Source organism: Phalacrocorax carbo, chromosome 2, assembly GCF_963921805.1.
Source record: "Phalacrocorax carbo chromosome 2, bPhaCar2.1, whole genome shotgun sequence".
Taxonomy (NCBI): Eukaryota; Metazoa; Chordata; class Aves; order Suliformes; family Phalacrocoracidae; genus Phalacrocorax; species Phalacrocorax carbo.
Genome location: NC_087514.1, coordinates 40,667,122 through 40,691,219, shown reverse-complemented (window position 1 = coordinate 40,691,219; position 24,098 = coordinate 40,667,122). Strand labels below are relative to the sequence as shown.

Here is a 24,098-nt window from a genome sequence, read left to right as displayed (position 1 = left end):
GGCAGTCTGCCAGTTTAAACCTTTCTCTGGTTCCTATAATTCTCAGCATTCAGTCCTTTCTGGGTAATGTAGTATCATTAAGGCTGGTCAACATGTTCTAAAAAAAACAGAGGTTCCCCCTTGGAAATGAAGTCTGACATTTCTCACTGAAGACTGTGATTAATATCATCTGTGCATTCCAGTGAGAAGGCAAAACAATTTTTCTTTTTCAGGTCAGTATAAATCTCTTTGTCTTAAAGTTATTTCCTTGCTTCCAATCTCTCATTTCTTTACTGTCCTTTGCTTCAGACTTAGACCATATCTTCTACACTGACCTATGTTGCTATGGTTCAACCTGGGACAGCTGTGGAAGCTCAGCTCCAAAAAGCAAAGGAGTCCAGAACTTCTTCTGTAGAGATACAGCTCGTGGGATGGCAGCAACCTTGACAAATATAGAATTAAAAAAAAAAAAAAGAAAAAAGAAAAAAAGGCAAATGTGGACTATTCCAATATTTAACAATTTTTTTTTTTAGACTATTCTGTAAAAGCTCCAAATCCTCAAAATTTTCATTCCCATGTGGGAGGAAAGCAACTGAATATAAGCAGCTTATACTACTGTATAACAAAAGAAAAATATATTACTTATTGCCTGTGGCCACTCACAAACAGTACTCAAGTATAGTTTAAGATGACTGCCAGGGCAATCCATGGCCAGTGCGAAAGAGCATAGAGAGTCCTGCCAACCTGCCTTGGGTGGCTGGAAGTGGTGGGATGCCTACACAGTGCTAAATCTGGGAGATAATTTGACCTTGAAGCGGCACAGAAGCTTTACTGAGCAGGTGTATAAGGGGATTTTCCGTATCATCTCACAAATCCACCCCATATCCTCACCAGCTGTGTTCAATCGCTGATGCTCCAGGGGAAGGTGAGAGAAAGCCCCAGAACACCCCGTGCTAATTGTTGGGGGGGAATGAACCTATCTGAGTCCCAAAGCCAAAGCCCTGAAGGAAGAGACCTGATTATGCTCTGTCTTTATATGCTGAGCTGTAGGGGTTAGGAGCACAGGCAGGATGAGGACGGCTTCATCAGGATCTCCTGTCACAGAGGACAGACAGACACCTCTCCTCTCGCTGGAGGAGTATTTGCACACAGGAGCAGCGGTCTCCCCACTATTTATGCAAGCGAAAAAGCCTAGGCTCTTCCCTGAGCAACGCGCAATTTTTAGATGAGAGCGTAGGTACAAAATGCCCACCACAATATACAATAACCTTTAAAGACACGCCAGCAACCTCCTTTTTCATTAAGTGTGCCCCACTGGCCGAGCGGAGCAGGACGCTATTGCAAACACCTCCCTGGCGGGACGCTACCTGCATGTTAATGCCGAGGGTGTTTGTGCGCAGCCTGGCAGCGAGCGCTGGGCTCCGGCAGTTTCCATGGCGCCGCCGTGGTGCGCTCTCCCTGCACCTTCACTTATCAGCATTTCCCACCCATCCTCCTCCCCATAATATGCTGCTCGCTCACCCCGAAAGGTCAGCCATTGTAATGATGATTTTAGCAGGGGGGAGGCAGGGAGGCTGAAGGGTGAAAAGGTGAGCTCTGTGCAGCGATGTGCGTGGGAACCAGGGTCCTGCTTTACGCCACACAATGAGAAATTAGAAAGCTTCCCCTCGAGGGAGCGGTGCTCATCAGCCCCCTCTCACTTCCCATCCCAGCCAAGTCAGATGCCCTGATGGAGTTAAAAAATGTTCAGGCGAAGTGTCTGGAGACCCTACTTTAAATCATCAGCAACTGATGCGTTAGTGTGTGGAGGGGAGAAGGGACTGTGTCTGCTAACAGAAGAAACTGATGCAAATGTTTCCAGGCGCCTTTCTTTTTCTATCTTTCTCCTGCCCCCCCTCCCAGCAAGCCCAGTGCTCCTTTGCAGAGGGAAAGAGGCAGACTTCTTCCTCTGACTTTCATCCTATTGACTGCTGGGCTAAAGCACTGCATCTATTAACTGCCTTCCGTTTTCTTTCTTTCTGTAGGACAGCTTTCCTGCCCGTTTTGGAGGAGTCCATTTTGTCAACCAGCCCTGGTACATCCATGCCCTGTACACGCTAATCAAACCGTTCCTCAAAGACAAGACAAGGAAAAGGGTAATTAGACGGGGCCGGGGCGAGGGGATAGGAAGCTGCAGAGCCAGAGTAACTGAGTAGGTGCCTGCTTTGTTTTCTTCCTTCTTTTTCTCTCTGCATTTTTCATATAGCCTTGGAGAATTGCTGCTGTTACTAAAACTTAGAGTTTGCAATGGTCTGGATTGAATCAATAGCTCAGCCAGGGACCAGAAAGCTGTTATCACTAACAGAGTGTAGGTACATTTTAACGGGACATGCTCAGGGATAGAGAGAATTGGCAATGTGGAGGGATTATCAGGCCTGGCTGAAGTCACCTGCAGTGTGGGAAACTTCAGCTCAACCCTTTTTGTGGAAGTAAAATTTCCTATTTCATTCCTTCAGCAAGTAGACTGTTTTCACATGGTGGTAAGGGGTTTCCACAGAAAATGCCTATGCCTGAAGGCTGTTTGCTTGCACTGCAGAAGAGGCAGGTCTTCCCCACTGAAACCCATGTGAATTGTGGTCCTGCAGTCATCTTGGCCTCTGCAGTCTATCAAACAGCTCCTGGATCATCTCTCAGAAGGACCCAGAGCCTACCCCGGGCTATGTCTGGCCAGGCAGAACAAGGGTAGTACCAGCCTGAAAGCAAAGCGGGGTTGGAGAGACAAATGTTGCTGAAGCAGTGCCAAGTGGCAACGCAGCCCTACACCCCTGGGAAAGGTCAGTCCTGGGGTGCAGGGCTGGGTTGCCCTCTCAGATGCTGAGGACCTACTCTTCATATCTTCCTTCAGTAAGCTCCACTATCTCCCTTTTCTTCTCACCGCTCTTTGTACAAGCCTCTATCCTCTTACAGTAGCAATAATCAGTCATTATTCCTGACTTGCACTTTCGCTCATCTGGTACTTAAGAAAGTGAAAGTGTCATGTGCCAAAAGGAAGCTTATCGGGATTTTCAGAAGTGTTTATGGTGCTGGCCTAATTCTTCAGCTGCACAACCCAAAGCTAATCCCTGTCCTCCCACTAGCCCACACCAGTGCTTCAGAAATTCCCACCTCTAAGTGCAGCGCCAACTAATGACGCTCCAACCTCATTAGTGCTGTTATTATTATACTTAATGAAGTAAGGAATTGATGATAACTTTGAACTTCCTTTTTATTTGTTAAAGATCTTTCTTCATGGTAACAACCTGAACAGCCTTCACCAGCTAATACACCCTGAATGCTTGCCCTCTGAATTTGGGGGGACTCTTCCTCCGTATGACATGGGGACGTGGGCACGAACGTTACTCGGTCCTGACTACAGTGATGAAAACGAATACACCCACACCTCCTACAACGCCATGCACGTGAAGCATGCGTCCTCCAACCTGGAGCGGGAGGCCTCGCCCAAACCCATGAAAAGGTTAGTATTGCCTTTGAAATCATCTTTTATTTGGCTTCCGAAACTAGTTTGGCATTAATCTAGCAGGAAGGGCTCATCTGGCTCAGAGAGAGGCTGTAATTTGGCAAACATTCATGGTAAGGAGCTCTTCACCCTGGACTGCCTTCACAGTGTGAACTCCTCTCTCTGGAACCGTAATTACTCGTCTGATTACTGTGAAGGAAAACAAGGGGAAATTAATGAGCCCCTGCACAGAGCATTACAGAAAGTATACCAGAGTGACATGCTCTTCTGTACGGTGTAGTGCAGTCAGCAGCACCACTTCAGTGCTGGTTCCTATTGCTGTCGCTGCTGTGCTGCTGACCCCAGATACTGAAGATAAGGGTTTTAGCTCCTCGGAAACGCAGCTTTTGTACGATGAACACCACTGCCCTCTAAAGGGAAAATGGGTTATTCGTCTCCGGATGCTTCTGCTCCTGATTTCTCCATCCAGCCCTGCAACAGCTGCAAAGCTGCTCTTTTAGGACCTCTGATTTTATATCTAGTGGTTCTGCATTCAGCTCTGAATGCTTAAGATTACGTCTTCCAAGAGTATCACCCTCAGTAATTTGCACTGATTGCGGGGATGGGGTGAGGAGGGTTGGATACCTGGCACAGGTTTGCGGATGGTACGGCAGAGCCGACACCAGCTGCAGCAAGCGATGGCCAGGTTGGGTCCCCTGCAGGAGGGTAACATCTGCCCTTGCCTCACCCCCCACGCTGCACTCCTCAAAACTACTTTCAATGGAGATCATAGCAATGCTTTAACTTGCTGCTGCCACTTGATGAGTGCAGTGCTCACAAACACGCCGTCACTCTGTGTGACAGGGAGCGGCCATCATTTTGTCACAGCAAAATCAAAGCTGACAACATAGACAAGCCATAATGTCATGCAATTAATTTTAAAAGTCTTTCATCTTCAGAGGAAAAAGAAATGCATTCTTGATTTGCAGCTCCCTCCCAGGTCAGAGAGATGCCACGCTGCTGCAGCTGCAAAGTGAACCCTCGTGCTGGAAACATGCACACAGAAAACTGACATTAAGTGCTGTGAGTCCCATGACTCACAGGGCCACGAGACTGCAGGGTGACGACCCTTTGCAGGGTTGCAACCACGGCATGAAGGGAGGTGGCCATCTGCATAGTCAGCAGTTCTCACTACTGACAGCCAGCCAAGACTGGGATCCAGGACGAGTGTACAGAGCCTGTCCCAGAGAGCTGATTTTAAAACAACTTTTTTTTTTTTTTTTAATATTAGCAGTGGAACACATTGAATGATTTTAGAAGGATGCTAACTAAATACTCCATTATTATTAAATATCTCAAGGGTGTACAATTTATGCAGCTTTATACAAAGAAATCTGCAGTTTTTAAAGCTCTGAAGTGTTACAAGCTGTTCATGGGTAAATCTTTGCTGAGGATTAGATCCTCGGTTGCAAAGAAAGGAGGGTCTTATTGTGCCCTCAAGGGAGAACCTCAGCTTGAAAATTAGTTCAGTGCCAGAAAACCCTGCCTCGAGGCAAAGCCTTCTTTTATAATCTGTTCACTAATACAAAAGTGCATTAATACAAATATGGCGAGTGGATGACTCTAATTTGTCATGTTGCCTCTGGGCAGACTAGATCTAACTTTTAGCCTAATATCGTTACTTGGTGGTTAAATGAACCATCTGATCTTGTACCCTGTCGTCATTACTAGCTGTTAGAGGTGAAAAGTTCACTGCTTCAACAGATATTCTCCTATGAGTATTTGCTTTGATTCTTCTTCCCCTGAAATTACTGTTTGGCCTAACTTGAGGTAAAAGCCTATGCTTAGGAAGCATAATTGTGTGCTTTATTGGATTTATTAAACCAGGTTTATATCTAAGGCCTATTAAAAAAGGTCTACAGACTTCTACCAGCATTACCTGTCTTTATATATCCTCCTTCCTTGCTCCTTTAGGTTCATACATCTCTAACACAAAGAGAGTCTCGAGCCATGGCTGAGATTCCGGGATACTCCAGAGAGGTTTTTGCTAGGCATAGGTGATCTTCTAGTATTAGTCTTCATCTTAAATATAATTCCTTCACAATTGCCCCATCATTTTTTCCCTTATTGAAATAATTTTGCAGTTGCATTAAAAATCTCTCCTCTCCTCCTCCACTCACAGCGTAAAAATCTTTAAACTTTTGAGTAAATGTGGTAATTTTCTAAGTGTTTCTATGCTGAAATGTTGTGTTTCACAAAAATAAAGGTGGCTGACCTTTTCTTTAGCACTTATGTTCCTCTGAAAGGGGTAAATATATGAAGACTGAGCCTTCTTGGGTTTCTGTAATTTGAGGATGAGAAGCCTTGCTGAACAATTACGGGTCTTCTCTTCGCTGACTTCCCAGATATTACTGCAGGTTTACCTGCCCAGTAATTAGCTGCAGGGGAGGGGAAGGGCAGTGTTTATGAGAGGTGGATTTACCCCAGAGACTGGGGGGAGGGTGGTTGTTCCCACCCATGGAGCACTGTTCTGCTGCATGACAAGGTGCAGGGATGCAGATTGCCGCTCCTGGCTCTGCGGCCGCTTGCTGTAAAGCCATACAAGCACATCCTCACTAGATCTGCCATTGGACCAGTGCTGTGTTAAAGCTTTCTTAATCTTGGAGCTCAGTGCTGCTAGAATAGCTTGGAGTCTTGCACTGTGACCACAGAGAAACGACCCTGTGAAGTGTAGTACTGCCATCCTACGCCTAGAGAGAAGTTCACACTGGGCACAACCTACGCCAAGTATAGTGTCTCCAATTCTAGAAGCAGAGATGCTGAGAAAACAAGATAGGAATTATACACCTGGAAGAAAAATCCCAGGAAATTAAATCAGAGGATAACTGACCATAATACTTCTGTAGTCACTTAATCTATGTTAGAATATGAATACAGAGGGAGAAAAAAAAAGGGCATTTTCAAGATGTGCCTGAGACTAAACTAAAATCATCACCTGGAAATTAAAATAAGTCTCAAAATGCAGACAAAGAGAAAATGCAACACCAAGCAGCAGTAGGAGGGAGTGAAGCCGGAGCAGGTACGTGCCCGTACCTTTGCTTCAGGACTGACAGCAGTGCTTTGGCTCCCATCACCAGGGCAGACGCATATAAATTGAAACAAGTTCACCTGAGAGTTGCAAGGATGGTGAGGAGAGTGGAGAACATATTTTTCCAGCAAGAAGCTATGGAAAATAGTTGTACAGCCTCACAGAGCAAAGGTTGAAATGGATATGATCATTCTACACAAATAAAGGAGGGAATAAAAACTGAGGAGAAAGAACAGGTATTTGAGAAAAAGGACATCTTAGGCTTGAGATCAAATGGGTATGAGATGTCCAAAGTATACCTTAGCTGCAAATTAGAGGAGTAGGTTTGCTACTGATCAGAGAAGTGAGTTACTGAAACAGCTTGTCAATGTGACAACCTAACTGATACGCGAGTGAAAGGTCTGATGTAAGGTGGCTCCCAGTGGTCACAGGAGACTAGACTTGCCCCTCAAAGTTTCCTTAGGCTCCAGTTTCTGCTCCCCTTAACAGCAATGGGACCAGAACATTATCTTCTCCCCAACCACAGTCAGGGGTGGTTTTTCCTGTGACTTGAAATTGCATAAGATCTGTTCTCAAAAAACCACAGTCCTTGCTTACTTCAGAGAAGGGAGGTATCATAGATGGGGAAAGGTTTGAAAATCCTCTTAGAAAAAAACTGCCACTGACTCTAGGTAGCAACATGGTCTTGAAAATCTTGAGATTTGACAAGTTTCTATAATGTGGAAAATCTTTAATCAAAATTATTGCAATTGTCATTTTTCCACCAGTGGCCACATGAAGCCCCACTGGGGCAAAATCAAAACAGTGGAAATTGCACTCCCATCTGCAGTATTATCTCACACCCTTGGAAAAATCCCAGAACCCAAGTGCTGTATGAACAGATGGGAAACAAAGCAAAACAGCTGATGACTCCACATAATGAGTCTTAATGGCCAGGGGAAAAAAAAAAAAGCAACAATAACAAAAATCCATTCAGAATATATCTGTTTATTAAGATTCAGCTCAGTGAAGTTTGAAATGGGCAAGGTAATAAATGTACAAACCAGCATTAATACAGTAATAGCAAAGTCAGTTCAAGCTGACAGCTTGGCCGCATCCATTTGATGATCCTGGGAACAGCAATGGCAACAGACACTTCCCGGTCTTGGGCCATCTCTTCCGAACGGTCTGCATCCACGCAGGGAGCCTGTCACTTACGAGCGGTGAGATTTGAGAGCGATGTAAATGGTGTGAAAATTCGGAGCACAGGGAAGAAAATCACCTCTCTTTCAGCTGTGGCCAAACCTTCTGTGAGCCCTGATGGTCGGAAAGGGGCCTTGGGTTGCTTTGGTCGACCGGGAGCTAACACAAAAGCAAAGCATTTGCCTGAGGCACTCATGCTGGCTTTTGTTGATGAGCTGTTGTTTTTGGGAACAGCTGGAGGTTTTATCTGGGTGTGCAGTGTAATGACTAGTTATGGTGGATGGTTAAGCCTAGCAGTTAAAGAGTCAGAGACTGCTCTCAACATATCACTGTACCAATAGAGCATAGTCTTTTGGCCAGCCACAGTGGGAGAAGCATGTCTGTATCTGTGCGAGCATCCCCAATTGGAGAGATGGATTCAGTGATGGGGGAAGATGTGGAGGACCCCAGTTCTTTGAAGACTTTCTTTTTTCCCAGGTGTCACCCTACTCTTACACTTGGGTCCAGCAGCAGCAAGTAACCTGCAGTAGCACACTGCCTCCCTGTGTGTGACTCGCTTTTCTGTACAAGATCTGCCTTTCTGCAGCTGCATCTGTGTCACTTCTTGATGTCTGAATTTGATCTTCAGTCCAAGTGACAAAGACTGTTCTCTGCCTTTGTTTGTTCCCCACACAGTCACCAAGCACAGCCTGGGAGATGACTGTTCCTTCTCTCTCCCAGGCATCAAAAAAGTGCTTGCTTTTAACCTGCTGCCAGTGCAAACAGAGCTGAAAACTTAGTTCAATTTAAAATTGTCCTGCAGAGAAAGGAAACTTTACCTAACAGCTACATATATATTCTAACCAAACAACCTGTGCTTTTTAATTCAGTTTATTTAACCAAACTTTAATTAAGGATAACTTTAATAAAATTTGCGGTTAAGAATTATTCTTAGGATAACATGGATTGCAAAGGCATTACCATCACCAAGGCATTACCATCACCAAGTCAAGCTCATTAGAGATTCAAAAAATTCAGACTTAGGGTAAAACTTTTAAAGACAAGCATGCTAACTGTGAAAATGTACAATTCATGCATCAAGTGGGCTTGGCAGTGTTAGGTTTATGGTTGGACTTGATGATCTTAAGGGTCTTTTCCAACCTAAATGATTCTATGATTCTGTAACTTTTCCTCCTGTGAAGCAGAAACTTGAGCGCCTAAAGATGCAATGACCTGCCTAGTGGTTCATCAAAAGTCCCTGTATTAGGCATTTTGAAAATGCAGTGAAAAAACCTGTTGGAATGTGTTGTCCCACGTTGTTGAGTCAGAGCATGTGGACTTTTATGCCCTAGATTAAAGTGAAAGCATTTTAAAGTACAGACTAGGGTTTGCCATTATTGCCTCCTGATGTGTGCATTTTCAAAAGGACTGATCTTCAAACAAATTTGTCACTGAAACGAATTGTTGGTTCTCAGAAAAGGGATCCTGCTCCCAGAAGGAAGGGTATCAAAACTGGTATACACTAGTGCTGACTGGAACAGTTTTAAATCCAAAAGGGGCCATCCGTGGGGGTGACATATGTAAGGTTTTTATTTATTCAGACTGGTTCCTCCATATGCCCAGCTGGGCTGTGCAAGGCAGACCTTTCTAGTTGTTACCCTTGGTGTGACCTTAATGTTCCTTTGCCATATGTTTCTGCTTTTATGGGTCATGTTTTATGCCGGTTCACAGTCAGCACCAATTTACTGCAGAAATAGTAAAATACCAGCAAATAAAAACCAGTATGAAAATGTGTGAAAACTTCTTACTGCCCGTGGATGGCATCTGGGTTGTGCTGCTTGTAGCTGGGGTGTACTTTCACATGTGCTGGGGGAAAAGGGAAAGACTCTGTATAAGACTTCAGTTAAAGTATCTCTACAATATGCGAGACCTATGGTGCAAGACTTCTATTCACTATTTTATTATTAATTATTTTAAACAATGGAGAATTTCTGAATGCTTACATGGAAATGCTTCCCCCATACACACATTATGAATGAGACATGTCTTGATAGTAAAGCAGATGTCCCAGGGACATGCACATCACATAATGTATGCATTATCTAGCAACATAGGTTATTAGCTGTTGAACAGGTTTATAGCTTTTGACCGGAATTCTGCTCATACATCAGAGAGAAATGGAAAGGAGATGGTGGATCTGGCACATTAGGAGGTCCTGGGGAGGCTGCAGGGGAGACAGTGCAGAATATACTCCGGAGCCAGGAGTAAGAGATGCTGAGGAAGAGGTCAGAGTTGCAAAGCCATGGCTGAACCAAGGACAGGAGGAACGGGTAACTTGGTGCTAGGGGTCCCCTGGGGCAAGGCAGGAAATCAGTTGCTCTCAGGGCATTGACAGCGTGGTTTTCATCTGTTTACAGCACTCAATTACCAGTGACCGGTGCACGGGTGCACAAACACAGGCTGGAGGTAGGAATGGCAGAACCAGTGCTGTTCAAGCTGCCTAAAATATTGCATTGTAAATTATGTCTTCAGCTGGCTATAAATTTGCCAAAAGTTTAGTAGTTTAGATTAGAGGCATGACACTTAATAAAACAAATGGTTTTACACTGCTTATGTCTTTTGTTGCCCTGTGAAAAATCCACCTACATCTGGCTGAGTTACAAGCCTTTGAAAAGGCAATTCACACATGCTCTGTAGAAACATATTTAATTTTAGCATTTAATGACCTCGAGGATTGCTTCATGCTTTAGCTTGGCCTCCCAGCATAAATAAACTAGTTCAGCTCAAGTTGATTCAATGCTGACAATGCACATCTGCTCTCTAGGCTATGGGGTGCAGAGGGCTTTTGTAATTACAACTTTTGCTTGTGATCACAACAACTTTCCCTGCACTAGGCCAGGCTGTAGTAAGACATGGAGCTGGGATTTAGAAGCCTGACACCCCATAACCAGGCTCCCTCTCTGCTGTTGGCAGGAGAAATGGAGAGATGAGGATTCAGCAGTGAATCCAGCTGGGATACTGGGAACTGGGGTCACTGGGGTAGGAACCCCAGGGCAGACTGAAAGATGAGGCAGGCATAAAGGATTGGAAGCAGCTGGGCTAGGAAGCACACTTGGTGGGCAAGCAACTGGGGATGCTTAGGGGCAGGGCTGCTGGAGTCTGGGAATGATCCTTTGGTTGAGCCTGTTGGGTGCAGCCCTGGAGAAGTGGATCCTGCTCTCCCTCTCTCCCAAGCCCCTGTGGTGGCCTGGCAAGTTGCTTAAACCAAACTTCACACAGATGGTGAGCTTGCACATTGCTTATTTTCAGCTTGCCAAACTATAGACTCTGGGGTCTAATTTCCAGAAATACTCAGCGTTCACCTGCAACAAAATTCAATGGGACTTGTGCTTTGAACACACAGTCTGCCATGTAATGCTGAGCACTCTGCAAATTCAGCCTCTCAGCACTGGGAAATGGGCACCCCACATTAGAGGAAAACTTGGACCCTAATCTCACTGTGCTTCAGCTTTCCACATTCAAAATGGAAATAAAAAAATATCCTCACAGTCGCACTATGGCAGTAAATGAATTAGCATTTAAGAGGCACACAAGTACTGCGTTGATGAACTCCAAAGAAAAGCTCAGGAGGGAATTAACAAAGGCTATCTTCAGCGCAGGCTTGGAATAATATGCAGCAAACGTGTCACAGAGCTACACGCTGAACCGCTAGAAGAAAGCAAAATAAATAGCCACCTATTAGCTCAGCACTATCTACCCTGAGCACTGAGGGAGGAAAGAGACCTCTGAGAAAGGACAATGTGTGCTCCTGGGGCTGGGGTGCAATGCAGGGGTCACAGTGCCCCCGCACATTCAGCCAAGTGACTGCTGCTCCCACAACCCACATTTTGGCTTTTCCTGCTGTGGCAGTGTTTGGCTTTCCAGCCTAAATAGTACATCTGCGGGGTTGCTTTCATGCTGTAGTGCTGTTCTTGCTAAGGACAGGAAACCTCTGATGTAGGGCAGGGGAGTAGGAAGACTGACACCCTTTGCTCTCAGGGCTCCATCTTCCCCGTTATTGGCACACAGAACTGAAGAGACTATGGTTTGGTGGTAAACTTGGTTGAGATACTGGGAACTGGACTCACTGGGATGGGACCAAAAAAGGCAGACTGAAGGACAAGGCAGGTGTAAAGGGCTGGAGCTGTCCTTTATAAAGCTGTTGGGTTCGGGGGAGCGCTTGGTGGGCAAGGAGCTGCGGATGAGCAGGAAAAACCTGAATGGTGATGACAGGAGTGTGTGTGCAATATTCATAAAGTGGGAGAAGCCCATTTTCTTCATTACTTGGCCTGTCTTTTGTTTGGATATCATATCCTGCACACTTTTTAGTAGCTCTTGCCTAATCTGCTGTAAATTGGTGCTGACTGCTGCTGCTGGCTTTGTGACTAGGCTTACCATTTGATGGGTAATATATTGCTCCACAGGGTATTAAGGATCTTCCGGGAATGCCTGTCTGAAGCAGGTGCTCCCATTCTTTCTATTGGAAAAAAAGCATGTAGAGGGGTCAGTCTATGGCAGAGAAAGGAAATGAGAGGACAAGTTCCCACCCATGCCTTTCCCCAGCCCTGGACTAGGATGTGACCAAGGCAAGGTCTTGACACAGAAAGTTAGCAGCACGTAGGAGGAGGAGATACCACACTGATAAATGAAAAAAGACCAAGCTGTGCACCCTAATTCCAAGGTTCGTGGCCCAGACCAATTCCCGTCTGTTGCTCAGGGATAGCCTCTGGTAGAGGAGGCTGGCTGCATTTGCCCTGCGTAGCACCTGGCTCTTACTCTCCTCTGGGCCTCAGTGACCTTACAACCATATGAGCTATGCCAAATACTTAAACATTTCTGTATTTTTTTCGCAGTTCAGAGTGTCTGCAGTAATCTGAGAACTGTGTTATAGCCCACCAGAGAACTATTTTTACAGCAAGTGTCAAAGGGTATGCCCTGCATCCCCTGGGGTGTGGGCTAAGGCAGGGTTGGGACAGGGTGCACAGCTGGCTGGCCCATGGGTAAAGCCAAAGGCTGCGCAGTGTCACCCCTACTGCTTTTCGGTGCAGACCCTGCACCCTGGGTTTGCAGTGGACAGAAGTAGCTGGGGCCATGAGAGGAGGGGCATGGAGATTGCTGGCAGACACCGGGAGGTCTCGTGCTGGGGGTCACTCTGCGGCAGTCACCTCCAGCGGTGTAGATGCTTTCACAGAGACTTCTTCACACATGCAGTAAAGCACAGATCTGGGCCATGGTCGCCCTGGCTTTGATGTGGCAAGGGACTACTCAGAGACCTCTCCCTGGGAAGTGCTAACCATCAGGGAGAAAGATGGTCACTGCTTCCACAGTGGCCACAAAGTCAGCTCCTGTTTGGGAAGCACAGCAGCTTGTCGCCCTTGTCCTGTGGGCTAAGCACTGGCTGAGAGTAAGGTTAAAGCAGAGTTTTCATGCTGCTTTGTCCCCTGACTCACCGTGTCAGTGGATCACTTAACCAGCTCAGCTGTGCCCCTAGACACAGATGCTGCTTCATCTCTTTGAAATGCTGGAGTTGGTGCATCAAAGCTGCCCCTCTGGGCAGGGCTCTGCAGCAGAACAATGTGCTGTCTTAATGCAGAGTTGTGAGCCAGTGCAAGTGCAGAAGCTGCGGAGTTGCATTAGCAAGAGATTTCAGCAGGGCTTATTAGCCTGGGCAGACAGCCACACTTCATGGCTTCTGTGCTGGAGTTGTGCACTGCTGAGCAGAGCTTGCCTGCATCTGCCTGCACCACCTGCGGGAGCATACACGTCTTCCAAGATGCCTTGCCCATACATTTAATTTTCAAGTGCTTTAAATACTAAAAGAGTACCTTTTACCACAATCCCTTCACACCTGCACGTCTGCATAGTTTCGGTAATATCAGGGGAAAAAAAAAATATCCTTATTTTTCCCACCTGATGAATGTGGGAAACACTCTTGAGGTGTGTTGCAGAGCACACTCTGGGGTGCTGCACCCTCCTCTGCAGCCTGATGGGGAGGGAGGAGGACAGAGAAAGAAATGCCCCTCAGACCTTGCAATACAAAAATTCATGGGTGTGATTTTTTTAAAATGCTTATTATGTTCTGTAAAGGGAATGAATAATTGGGAGATGAACAGCCCTGAGGTGCTGGTGAAATGGGAAGGGGATTAGAGGGAAATGAGCAGATGGGAGGTGAGAGGTAGATGAATAGAGACACACAATGTGATCTGATTGATTGGCTCCAGTGTGTCACTCTGAGAGCTTGAAGCCTCCTGCACTTGGGGGGAAAAAACATGCTACCCTCCTCCTTCCTCCATAAAACCCTCCAGAGAAGTCCATCACAAATGTAGTATGTGCTCGCTCCTGTGGGCTGCAGCACATCAGCATCGCTGTGATAAAAAGCATAAAATGAGGGATCAGAGAACTGGAATACGTGCTTTAAGGCAAGCGTGCCAGGACATGCTGGCAGTTACTGTTAGCTCAGTGCAGGATTTGGGTATTTTGTTTTTTATGGGAAACAAAACTGATACCAAACAGATGCCAATTCCTGTGAGCTGATTCACTCCAGCTGTACTCTGAGAACAGCCTTCTGAAATCAGTGCAGCTAGAAGGCCTGCATCCAGTCGTCTTACATGGTTTTGGACTGAATTTGAGATAGTTGCATTAAAATGACCACACACACATAAGGCCATCTGCTCTCTCAGATATTGACGTACATACCCATGCAGTGCTGTCATCTGAAATACATGGCTGACCTGCTAGAGAAACAGCTGGACAGTGCTGATTTTCCAGACTTCCAAATATTCTTGCTGAAGAGTAAAGCAACCATAGGGGTTTGACTGATGCTTTAAACAGAGCACAATCAAATGCTACCTAGACTTCAGAAGTGAGACTGAGAATTCATTTCTCTTTCCATTTTCATTTTGCTTCCCTAAGCAAGCTTACCTTATCTTGGAAACTAGGCTAGGAAAGTCTGTGGGCATTGACTTGTCTGTTGATTACTTTGGACTTAGTTCCCAGCCCACGGTGATCACGTTGTATTTTTACAGGAGCTAAGTCTCCCACATGTATCATGTCAAAGACAGACAGGCACGGGGTCTGCCAGCTCAGGGCCTTACACAGTGATCTTATCTGTGTGATACAAACAATTGCCTTTAAATTGTTTTTAAAATTTAACTCAACCAGATCCCCCCCACCCAAGCATCTTCCAAACAGGTTACTGAGAATTTTTAGCTGAGAAAGGAAGAAAGCTAGAAGGCTTTGAATTCAAATATAGTCACTTATAATTCCAAAGCTGCAGCACATGCAGGATGTGCCACATTTCAGGTGAGTATTGAAGCTAATATAGTGTGAAGCAGCCATGGCCATGGCACGTAGGAAACATTGCCTTCTAAATCATTGAACCTGTTCCCCCTGGTGTTAACGGATGAGAACTCATCGGAACAGGGACTCATGAATCATACATTTTGAACAGGTCAGATGAATTGCACCCCAAAAATGTCTATTTCTCTCTGCCATTTATAGCACAGAGTGACCACAGATGTCTGACGGCGAGTCGAACCACAACACAAGTGACAAAAATGTAGTGATATGAGGACACAGCCAATGCAATTACTATTTCCTGCTTAGATGATTAGTTCATATCTGATCCAGGTGAAAATGACTTTGACGTGTCTTGAATATTACAAACCAGTTGCATTCATCCTGAAGAAACAACAGCAGAGGTGAGCATCTGCTGCCTAAGTATAGGCGTCTTGTATGACTTCAGTCACTGTGATGCCCTCTTGGCCTCCATCTGGTACTCCAGAAGGGCAGGAGTCCTCTATAAATCTTCTATAAATCCTGGGTCATAACAGTCAGCCATGGAAGGTTGTCTTGGATACCCTAAAGTGCCTTAAATGGCAGTAGGTATCTATGTTTAGTAGCTGAATGTCATCCACACTGTCAAATTTGACACCCCAAAGGCAGTATGAGCTTGGAAAGAAAATCATTGCCCTGTCAAGATAGAGAAACATGAATTGGGGTGATTCAGAGAAGCTGGTATTTCTGTAGGCACATAATCACAAAGAGGTTGAATAAGGGACCTCTGGAGATCATCTATCCACCTCCCTGATCAGAGCAGGTTGCCCAGGACTACATCTAGATGGATTTTTAATATCTCTAAGCACAAAGACTCCACAACCTCTCTGGGCAACTTGTTCCAGTGTTTGTCGATTCCCCCAGTAAAAAAATTTGTTCTTATGTTAAAATGAAAGTTGCTATATTTTAATTTGTTCCCGTTGCCTCTTCGGCTGTCAATGGGTATCACTGAGAAGAGTCTGGCTTCATATTCTTTACTCCACCGCATCAGGTATTTGTACACATTGATATGCAAAGGCAGCAAAATAAAAATGCTTTTGGCTGGTGCCATAAACTTCTGCTTGCCATAAGGTGCTGACAGAACAGCATCCTCAGCATTTACAGAGCCAAAGCCTAAACTGAACGTGCCAAACAAGGAAAGTTCTGTACTGCTCATTTACCATTTTACATGAAAATGGCTTAATCTTAATCTTGTTGTGCAAGGGGGTGTTTTGGTGTTTTAATGTAGAGGGTTGCAAATTACAAGGACTAGTCAGGGCAAAGGCATTTTGGTGCCTGACTATGATTTATTTGTCAATAGAAGATTCAGGTGGAGTTAGATACCCAAATATTTTTCAAGAACTATGATCAGATTCTACACAAAAATTTGAAACAAGACTGTAAAGTCCTCCAATGCAGTTAAAACAGGTAGCAGTAATTTTAAAACAGAAACTAGTCGTAGTCCTAGGTTCAATACTAGAGTCAGTGTACAAAACCCCCTACATATTGTGTAAACTTGCACATACCTAGAATATGACTGACTGCTTGCTTTGAACTGAATATATGTGTGAGATACACAAAAGCAAGATGAAACCAACACATAGGCTGCATTCTTTCAAATACTATTTGTTTTATACTAATTTCTACAGCTGCAAAATATAGTTACTGGTCTGTTGAAAATGCCTTCTGCAACGGTGGCCTATTGCAAATCTCCTTTTCTCTGTCGTTAAATAAACCATAGCTATAGAATACATATTCCAGGATGATCTAGGCCAGTAAAACATACCTCTCACACTAAGTTATTACATCAGATTGTGAGCTGCATTGATATATATTGCCAAAATACTTTTCTGAGCATCTACATTTTTAATATTTACGATAAATGAAGAATATGAAAAAAGTATTTTAGATCATGTTGAGACTTGAGTATTTTTTTTTCCTATGTAAAATTTAAGTTAAAAGCAAAACATTTTTCAGCAAATGAAAAACCGATGCATTTAGAAAATGAAAATGCAAACAAAACAGCAAGCCCTTTACTGTGGGGTCTTGGAAAATAGTGGTGATTGTTCAAATGACTACTGCACCCTTCAGATCAATGTCTGAACTGCTTATTTTAGGATAGGGGGTGAAGCAGCTTCTAGCAGAAAAGGAAAAGAGATTGCTGCTGCAGAGCTTGGCAGATACTAAAATGTCAGTTGGATCCCTCTTCATGTTATTCAGAAGGGCTGGGCACAGCATTTGAACAATTTGGTATCGTGAAGTTGGAGGTCAGGCAGGCTGCAATGCATTTACTTGATGCTCCAGCTATTTTGGCTCTGCGTGGGACCTACATACAGAGTTTAGGATTATGTTGCTCCCAACCTGGTGTGCATCTGAGTATCAGTATGGGGGAGAAACTGGTATCTTGCTGTTAAAGATGCAAGATTTTTTTTGTGTGTGTGTAATGAGATGAGAGCAGAGATGACCAGCAGTGATCACAAAAGGCACAAAAATGAAAAACTGAGATTTTTCCTATTTTACTTAGAGCAGAAACTTCACTGTACATTGGCAAATGCTGCAATGGATCTGTGACAGTTTATATTCATTGTAAGGCAGTGGGTCAGACAGAAAGAATACATTGGTGACAAGTATTAATTATTGAATCATAGGATCATTAAGGTTGGAAAAGACCTCTAAGGTCATCAAGTCCAACTGTCAACACAACACCACCATGCCTCCCAAACTATGCCCTGAAGTGCCACATCCACACATTCTTGAACACCTCCAGGGATGGTGACTCCACCACCTCCCTGAGCAGCCTGTTCCAATGCCTGACCACTCTTTCAGTGAAGAAATTTTTCCTAATATCCAACCTAAATCTCTTCTGATGCACCTTGAAGCCATTTCCTCTCGTTTTATCACTAGTAAATTGGGAGAAGAGACTAACACCCACCTCCCTACAACCTCCTTTCAGGTAGTTGTAGACAGCAATAAGGTCTCCCCTCAGCTTCCTCTTCTCCAGATTAAACAATCCCAGTTCCCTCAGCCGCTCCTCATATGACTTGTTCTCTAGACCCTTCACCAGCTTCGTTGCCCTTCTCTGGTCACGCTCCAGCACCTCAATGTCCTTCTTGTAGTGAGGGTCCCAAAACTGAACACAATACTCAAGGTGTGGCCTCACCAGCGCCAAGTATGGGGGCACTATCACCTCCCTGCTCCTGCTGGCCACACTCTTCCTGATACAAGCCAGGATGCTGTTGGCCTTCTTGTCCACCTGGGCACACTGCTGGCTCATGTTCAGGCGGCTGTCAGCCAACACCCCCAGGTCCTTCTCTGCCAGGCAGCTTTCCAGCCACTTTTTTCGAAGCCTGTAGCGTTGCCTGGGGTTGTTGTGACCCAAGTGCAGGACCCAGCACTTGGCCTTGTTGAACCTCATACAATTGGCCTCGGCCCATCAATCCAGCCTGTCCAGGTCACTCTGTAGAGCCTTCCTGCCCTCCAGCAGATCAACACTTCAACCCAGCTTGGTGTCATCTGCAAACTTACTGGGGGTGCACTCAATCCCCTTGTCCAGATCATTGACAAACATATTAAACAAGACTGGTCGCAAAACCGAGCCCTGGGGAACCCCGCTCGTGACAGGCCACCAACTAGATTTAGCTCTGTTCACCACAATTCTCTGGTCTCAGCCATCCAGCTGGTTTTTTTTACACAGTGAAGAGTACACCCATCCAAGCCATGAGCCGCCAGCTTCTCTATGAGGATGTTGTGGGACACAGTGTCAAAGGCTTTGCTAAAGTCCAGGTAGACAACATCCACAGCCTTTGCCTCACCCACTAGGTGGGTCACCTGGTCATGGAAAGAGATCAGGTTGGTCAGGCAGGACCTGACTTTCATGAACCCATGCTGACTGGGCCTGATGCCCTGGTTGTCCTGCACTTGACTGGTGAGCTCACTCAGGATGTATCACTCTATAATCTTCCCAGGTACTGAGGTTAGTTGACTGGCCTGTAGTTCCCCGGGTCCTTCTTCTGGCCCTTCTTGTAGATGGGCATCACATCGACAAGCCTCCAGTCATCTGGGACCTCCTCTGTTCCCCAGGTGAGCTCCTTTGCTAGCTCCCTCAGTACTCTCGGGTAGATGGCATCTGCCCCCATAGACTTGCGAGTGTCCAGGTGGCTCAGCAGGTTGCAAACTGCTTCCTTCTGGATTATGAGGTGGTTATTCCACTCCCTGTCCCTGCCTTCCAGCTCAGGGGGCTGACTACCCTGGGGATAACTGGTCTGATGGTTAAAGACTGAGGCAAAGAAGGCATTTAGTACCTTGGCCTTTTCCTCACCCTCAGTGGCAATGTTCCCCTCTGCATCCAATAGAAATTCTCTTTGGTCCTTTTGGTGTTAATATATTTGTAAAAACATTTTTTGTTATCCCTTACATCAGTGGCTAGGTTGAGTTCTAGCTGGGCTTTTGCTTGCCTAACTTTCTCTCTGCATCACCTAATGAGATCCCTGTACTCTTCTTGAGTTGCCTGCCCCTTCTTCCAAAAGCAGTAGACTCTCCTTTTTTTCCTGAGTGCCAGAAAAAGCTCTCTGTTCAGCCAGGCCAGTCATCTTCCCTGCTGGCTCATCTTGTAGCGCTTGGGAATAACCTGCTCCTGTGTCTTCAAGGCTTCCTTCTTGAAGAAAGCTCAGCCATCCTGGACAACTTTGCCCTTCAAGACTGCCTCACAAGGGACTCTCCCAACCAGGGCCCTGAACAGGCCAAAGTCTGCCCTCCAGAAGTCCATGGTAGTGATTCTGCTGACAAACCTTCCACCGAGAACTCATTTGTATTATGGTCGCTAAGCCCGAGACAGCCTCCAACCGTCACATCTCCCACCAGTACTTCTCTGTGAACAGCAGGTCAAGCGAGGCATGTCCCCTGGTAGGCTCACTTACCAGCTGCATCAGGAAGTTATCTTCCACTCACTCCAGGAACCTCCTAGACTGTTTCCTCTCTGCTGTGTTGTATTTCCAGCAGACAACTGGTAAATTGAAGCCCCCCACTAGAACAAGGGCAACCAATTGTGATACTTCCCCCAGCTGCTTGTAGAACACTTCACCTACTTCTTCAGCCTGGCTGTGTGGTCTATAACAGACCCCCAGCAGGGTATCTGCCTTGTTGGCCTTCCCCCTCATCCTTACCCATAAGTACTCGACCTTATCATCACAACTGCTAAGCTCTATGCAATTGAAGCACTGCCTAACATACAAAGCCACCCCACTGCCTCTCCTTCCTTGTCTATCCCTTCTGAAGAGCTTATAGCCATCCATTGAAGCACTCCAGTTTTAAGAGTCATCCCACCATGTCTCTGTGATGGTGACTAAGTCATCAGGTACTAGTTAATTATAATTTTATCTGGTAGTCCAGAAAAGAAAAATTAAAACCTGTTGATGTTGTGATTTGAATCAATTCTGCATCACTTTCAACACCACATGATCAGTTTTTGCTACCACATATTAGAAGTATGTAAATTGCCATTTTGCATAATCTCATGAATCAACTGCTTTTCTACATTAAAATGCAGTCATAAACATTCTGCCTGTCACATTACTGTAAAAAATACACAGTGAAAACGTTTGGACAAACATATTTTCTTTGAAAACTTTGGCATAAAATCTTCCCATTGAGCATCCAGTTTTTGTTAGCTGCCTGGAGATTTTTTTTAATGACATTTTTATTATGCTTTGACGAAAGCTCCAGGCAAAAGAAAAATAATCATACAAGTTATTCACAGTCATGGTATTCAGTCCTGATCAAGCGCCGCAGTACCAAAGGATGTAATTTATTAATGATTCTTATCAAAAGAGAGGTGTTATCTAGTCTCATGAAATAGCTAAGGCTTAAACTGAGGTTACCATAATGAACAACTGGGAACTACAAACACATCCTGCAGAGAATGAGAGCTACCCCTAATTCTAAAAGCTATCCATGAGAAAACTGGCTCATTAAAATAATACTATGCACTGCGTAAATGCCTGGGCTGGATGGTTCTACCCCTACCTTTGAAAAAGTTCTCTTTTAAAAAGTTCCCAAATCACAGAATGACTTCACTCTAAAGCTCATTGCCCACTCCAAACTTGGAGGCAATTCCTAGCCCAAACCAGAGAAAATGGAGGATAACACATGTCTGTAACAATAAACTCATCAGTTCCTCCTTCCATAGCTCAGTGAGCAAACACTGGAGCACACAGACCTCAGAAAATGTAAGTCTTGAATATTCCCACTAGTTTAAGCCCATTCAGCTTTTGTCACTGCAAGAGATCATGATGCTCCACTTTCTCTAGTGTTTAATTTTTTTACCCATTGGGTTTATGGTTTTTTTGTCCATTAGCAGCAAAGGATAAACTATGCTTCCCACCTTGAAGTCAGAAATTAATTTAAAAGGGACTACCCTGAATAAAGTTCTCCTTCAGAGGTGCAGAGAAGGAGATGAAGATAAATTGCAGGATGGAGCACCAGAAGCTCCCTCATCATTATATTAATTCTGGCCTCTTCATTGATCTTGGGTAACTCATGAAACTTCTGCCCCTTAAACTCTGACATCAGTAAAATGTGATTTATCTACTTGTCTTTTTCAAGATTCGTAACAAGTGTAAGCTGAGACAGACTCACTTCTGCAAGCATTTGTAAAAATGACTTTGCTTTTGCAAAGTATTCCAGTAAGCAGTTGCACACGCAGTTTTGCCTAGGAAGACATTAAGGACCAACAGATCTCATGGTATCTCAGGATCAGGCCTTTAAGTTGCCGAGTGCACTCAGCCTTTTGGATAGCAGCTAGAGTGCTAAATATTTTGAAAGCATTTGAGGCACGCAGTGAGTCACATCCCTGTTCATATTCAAAGGAATGCTTCTCAAATTCCTTATGCATTCCACAGAAAGGAAATAAAAAGCCATAAAGGGGAAAATAGGCAAAAGCAAAAATCATAAAACGAAGCAAAGGGACTCCAGGAAGGTGAGTGCTCCTGCAGCAGCCTTCACTAGCATGTGTCTTCTTGCTTTCAGGTCCCAGTCTGTGGTGGAAGCCGGCACGCTGAAACACGAAGACCAGGGGGAAAGCGAGAACACCCAGCCGCTGCTGGCTCTGGACTGAGCTCCCATGTGCCCAACGCACCCAGATACATTAACAGACTTCCACAGTACCAGAAACCCACAGAGCACACGACACACACACATGAACACACACACGCACGTGTTTTGCTTGAGAACAAGTCCTTCATGTTTCCTGAGCAAGTAACAACTGTCACCAGCTATCTGTCTGCGCGGCTGACGCTGAGCAAAAAGAAATTTCTATTGACGCAGGAGTCTGTCCACATACAAAGATTTCTTTCTTTTTTTTTTTTTTTTTTGACTTAGAACATTAAAATATTGGAAATGATGGGACTGCATTCTCTGTTTAAAGAAACCATGGTGTGTCAGTAGAAGTTTTCCCGAAGCCTCCAGGAGGGATACCCAGATTTATAGAAGCGAAGGTGAAATGCATCTCAAATTTAAACTTTGCACTATAACTAGTAGTTTACTTTGGCTCAGAGGGCAGAAATAGCAGCATCTATTGCTCAAGTCTTACAGAAAGATTTCGCATCAAGAAAAAAAAATAGTGCCAGCGTAATGCCATTCAACATGACATTTTGTGACTGTCTCATCTGTGCTGCTTATAGGGGGTCATTTATTTCAGTATCTAGCAAAAATTATTCTTAACTTTTGAAGCCCTTATAAAACTGTCAGCTAACCAGAATATGCTGTGCAGGCAGCAGACGCACACAATTTGAAATGCAGTTATTTAATTTTAATGACATGTTTTTCCACTGGCAACTCGGGAGCTGGTTAGGGGGGTGTGTGTGTGTGTGTGTGTGTGTGCGCGCGCACGCGTGTGTGAAGGGGGGGTGCTAAGGAGACCCATTGGACACATTCACCAGTGATTAACGGTTCAATCCAAATTGTTTCATTTAGGCCACAACTGGAAATGAAAGCTCTGCAGATCCATTTACCCCCTTCCCTCTTGCAGTCAGTGAAAGGTGTAGCCAAAGGGTACACTGACTGCAGATGCGGGCCATGCTTAAAATGAGAAAGAAAAACTTAGAATTAATTATTCAGTAGAAGCTTCTGCTAGAAAGACATGTGGAAGAATAGAAGAACTGAAATGCCAAAGATCAGTTTATTATTTCTCTATCATTTGCTCTAGCAGCAAAGAGCCCCATCCCTTCATTGAAATGGAAACCGGATTAAAGAAATAAAAGAAAAATCGTTATCGAATTGCACGTGCAGTGACTTTATTTCCTAAAACAGTTACAACCACTGTACACACCTTTAGTCTTCAATTAAATTGCCATACATTGACAATTTACTAGAACAAGCGGTTGGCAACAACATATCAAAGGTAGCAGTGTAAACCGTGTATATAAAATGAGATGATACTGGGCAGAGGAATTTTTAATGCGCCTCTGGAACATCCACTGAATTCATAAGTGATACATTGAAATGATGATATAGTTCAACTGGACATGGTCAGCCCTAACAGATGGAGTAATGAAATACCGCCTTTACCTTCAACAACATTTTATGCCTCCACAGGGCAGAAAGGACATCTTGCCAGAGCCTATCAACACACCTGGGATTTACCCGCTAGTATTTGCACAGAATAGCCTCAGACTAACCACCTTGTGCAGCAGCATGTCATGGGTACAAAGCCTGGCCTCCATGATAGGGAGCAGGTCTTTAAGGCATGGCTGGTCCCAGCAAGGCAACACAGGAATCAGAAAAAGAAGCAGAAGCTTGCAGGAATATTAAGCAAATAAGATGACTGAGCCTATTTATCTTTGAGATTTCTTCCATTCCCCCTCCCCTGGCATTACCACCTATTACGGAAAACTAGGATGTCAACTTCTGGTTACAGGAGACAGATCCCTTCCCTTCCCTGGGCTCATGAAGACTCACAGGCATTTGGATTTGTCACACAGAACTTGCTTAAAGCAGAAAGTAAAAAACCAGTCAGACAAAAAAAGACAGACATTGGCTATTATACTG

At 44.7% G+C, this 24,098-nt stretch overlaps 1 protein-coding gene across 1 annotated transcript in view; it reads left to right on the top strand.

Moving 5' to 3' along the window:
• The window catches only part of CLVS1 (clavesin 1), a 100,896-nt gene extending 77,581 nt beyond the window's left edge, over positions 1-23,315 (top strand). The window contains exons 3-5 of the mRNA XM_064442649.1: positions 2,004-2,114; positions 3,237-3,472; positions 22,080-23,315. Of these exons, the coding sequence (XP_064298719.1) occupies positions 2,004-2,114; positions 3,237-3,472; positions 22,080-22,167 (435 nt within the window). The 3' untranslated portion in view covers positions 22,168-23,315. The remainder of the gene's footprint in view (positions 1-2,003; positions 2,115-3,236; positions 3,473-22,079) is intronic.
• Positions 23,316-24,098: the final 783 nt, after the last annotated feature.